This window comes from Pseudonaja textilis, unplaced genomic scaffold (genome assembly GCF_049901715.1).
Source record: "Pseudonaja textilis isolate UNSWEBS1 unplaced genomic scaffold, rPseTex1.2 PTEXCTG260, whole genome shotgun sequence".
Taxonomy (NCBI): domain Eukaryota; kingdom Metazoa; phylum Chordata; class Lepidosauria; order Squamata; family Elapidae; genus Pseudonaja; species Pseudonaja textilis.
The window spans coordinates 1635-4281 of NW_028262559.1; the positions used below are offsets into that span (position 1 = coordinate 1635).

A 2647-nucleotide genomic window follows, 5' to 3' on the forward strand; every position below is an offset into this window, starting at 1 on the left:
CTCCCCCTCCGAGGTGGGTCTGATGGTTCAGTCCCGTAGGGACCCTTCCAACAGGGTATGTACGGATCAAAGCTGTGCACGATCACAGTCTCTGTCCATCCTCGATGGAATTGCCACTGGAAGTCTGGGGAAAATTTTTTTAATAACTTATCTAGCTTTCCTATCACTTTCAGAAACATGTTTTATGCATTGTTGATATAATTTATTTGAATTGCATTTTTCCTGATCCTACAGCTGCAGAAAAAGATTCATGCTAGCCAATGTTTTTCAGATGCAGCCCATTGCAACAAGTGTCCAGATGACCAGTATTCCAATGAGAAGCGAAATAAGTGTATCCCCAAAAGTATAAGCTTCTTGTCCTATGAAGAAACATTGGGATTCATTCTGGCTTCCTTTACCCTTGCTTTCTCCTTAATCACTGCCTTTGTTTTGGGAATCTTCACTAAATACAGAGAAACTCCCATAGTCAAAGCCAACAACAGGGACCTGACCTATATTCTTCTGATCGCTCTTCTTCTTTCCTTCTTGACCTCCCTTCTATTCATTGGATGCCCCAAGAAAGTGACCTGCCTTCTTCGACAAAGCATCTTCAGTGTTGTTTTCTCAGTTGCTGTGTCTTCACTGCTGGCAAAGACCGTCATGGTGGTGGTGGCATTTCTGGCCACAAAGCCAGGCAGCAGGATGAGGAAATGGTTGGGAAAGACTCTGGCCAACTCTATTGTTGTATCCTGCTCTGGGATTCAGGTGGGCATCTGCATGATATGGCTTGGAATCTCTCCCCCATTCCCAGACTCTGACATGCATTCTCAACCAGGGTATATCCTGCTGCAATGTAACGAAGGGTCAGTCATCATGTTCTATACTGCACTGGGTTTCATGGGCCTTCTGGCCGCCATCTGCTTCTTGGTGGCTTTCCTAGCACGCAAGCTGCCAGGGACCTTCAATGAAGCCAAGTTGATCACCTTCAGCATGTTGGTTTTCTGTAGTGTTTGGATTTCCTTTGTCCCCACCTACCTGAGCACCAAAGGAAAATACATGGTGGCTGTGCAGATCTTCTCCATTTTGGCCTCCAGCCTGGGTTTAATGAGCTGTATCTTTGTTCCCAAATGCTACATCATTATTCTGAGACCTGACATGAACACCAAGGAGCACCTGATAGTGAATTCTAAAAAGGGAACATAACGTTTTACATCCAGATAAATGGAAGGATGGAGGGTAGAAAAAGAGGAGGTATATAAAGATAAATATACATGATCTTTTGACCCCTTTGAATAGTGACTAGGTTCACACAGCACACTAAACCATATTTTTTATAAAAGTTTTTATTTTTAAGACAAACATATACAAACAAAAGATAAAAACATTAAAAAGTAAAACCATCTTCCATTTTATATGCATACAGTGTGTCAGCTGGTTACAAATCTTTTGTGCTATCCTTTCGTAGTCATTACTCACAGTTTATATATATTTTCACATTGTCAAACTAACATATGCTTATATATTTATCAGTTATTAATCATCTATGACTAAACTATTTATTCCATCATTTTATATGAGATATTCCAAATTTTATTTTGAAGTTTATATTGTACTTTCATCCAATGGCTATATACATCTATATTGTATTTTATATCAATCTATTAAACTTCTATTACAAAATTATCTAATCTATTACATTACCATGTCTTTTTGTCCAACCATTGATAAAACAAATCCCATATCATATAAAATTGTTTATCTTCTTGCTCTCTAATTTCAAATGTCAATTTACTCATTTCAGCACAGTCCATAATTTTCTTAATTACTTCCTCCTGATAGGTATTTTTTCCAATTCTTAGCAACTACAATTTTAGCCGCTGTTAAAACAATTACAATCAAATATTTCAGCTCTTTATTGTATATTTCCAGTATAATTCTCAATAAAAAGATCTCTGGTTTAAAGTCTATGTGTTGTATTATCATTTTTTCCAATCATGTGTGGATTTTAGTCCAATATTTTTTTGCATCCAAGCATGTCCACCACATATGGTAATATGAACCAGGTATCTGATGACATTTCCAACATTTATCTGATTTGTTCTTAAACATTATCGTGATTCTCATTGGGGTAGATGCCACCTGTAAAACACCTTATACAAATTTTCTTTATATGCAGTTGACATTATCATTTTATAATTTTGAGACCACAATTTTTGCCATTTCTCTAAATCAATCCCATATCCAAAATTTTTCCCCCAAGCAATCATTAATTCTTTAACTTGTTCTTCCAACTTAAATTCTAATAAATTCTAAAGTCAATAGTCTACTGTTCCTTAATGTTATCCATTCCTTTACCCACATCAAATTTGTCGCCTGGTAATATAACTCCCAGTTGGGCAAGGCAAACCCTCCTCTTGTTCTTGCATCTTGTAACAGTTTAAGTTTTATTCTCACTTTCTTACCCTGCCAAATATATTTCAGCACAATTCTATTTAAGTCTTCAAAAAACTCTTTTCTTAGTCGAATTGGAATTGTCTGGAATAGATATAAAATTCTAGGCAATACATTCATCTTAATTGTAGATATTCTTCCAATCAACGATAATTGTAAATTTTCCCATTTTGTCAAATCTGTCACAACCTGCTGTTTGAGTTTAAGATAGCTATCC

General features: G+C 36.4%; 1 protein-coding gene across 1 annotated transcript; it reads left to right on the plus strand.

Annotated features, from left to right (window-relative positions):
- Positions 1–234: 234 nt before the first annotated feature.
- On the plus strand, positions 235–1182 carry LOC113449060 (vomeronasal type-2 receptor 26-like; the record flags this gene model as incomplete). The annotated part of the gene is made up of 1 exon (XM_026720005.2): positions 235–1182. A coding segment is annotated over one exon (948 nt), but the record flags the coding sequence as incomplete, so codon positions are not given.
- Positions 1183–2647: the final 1465 nt, after the last annotated feature.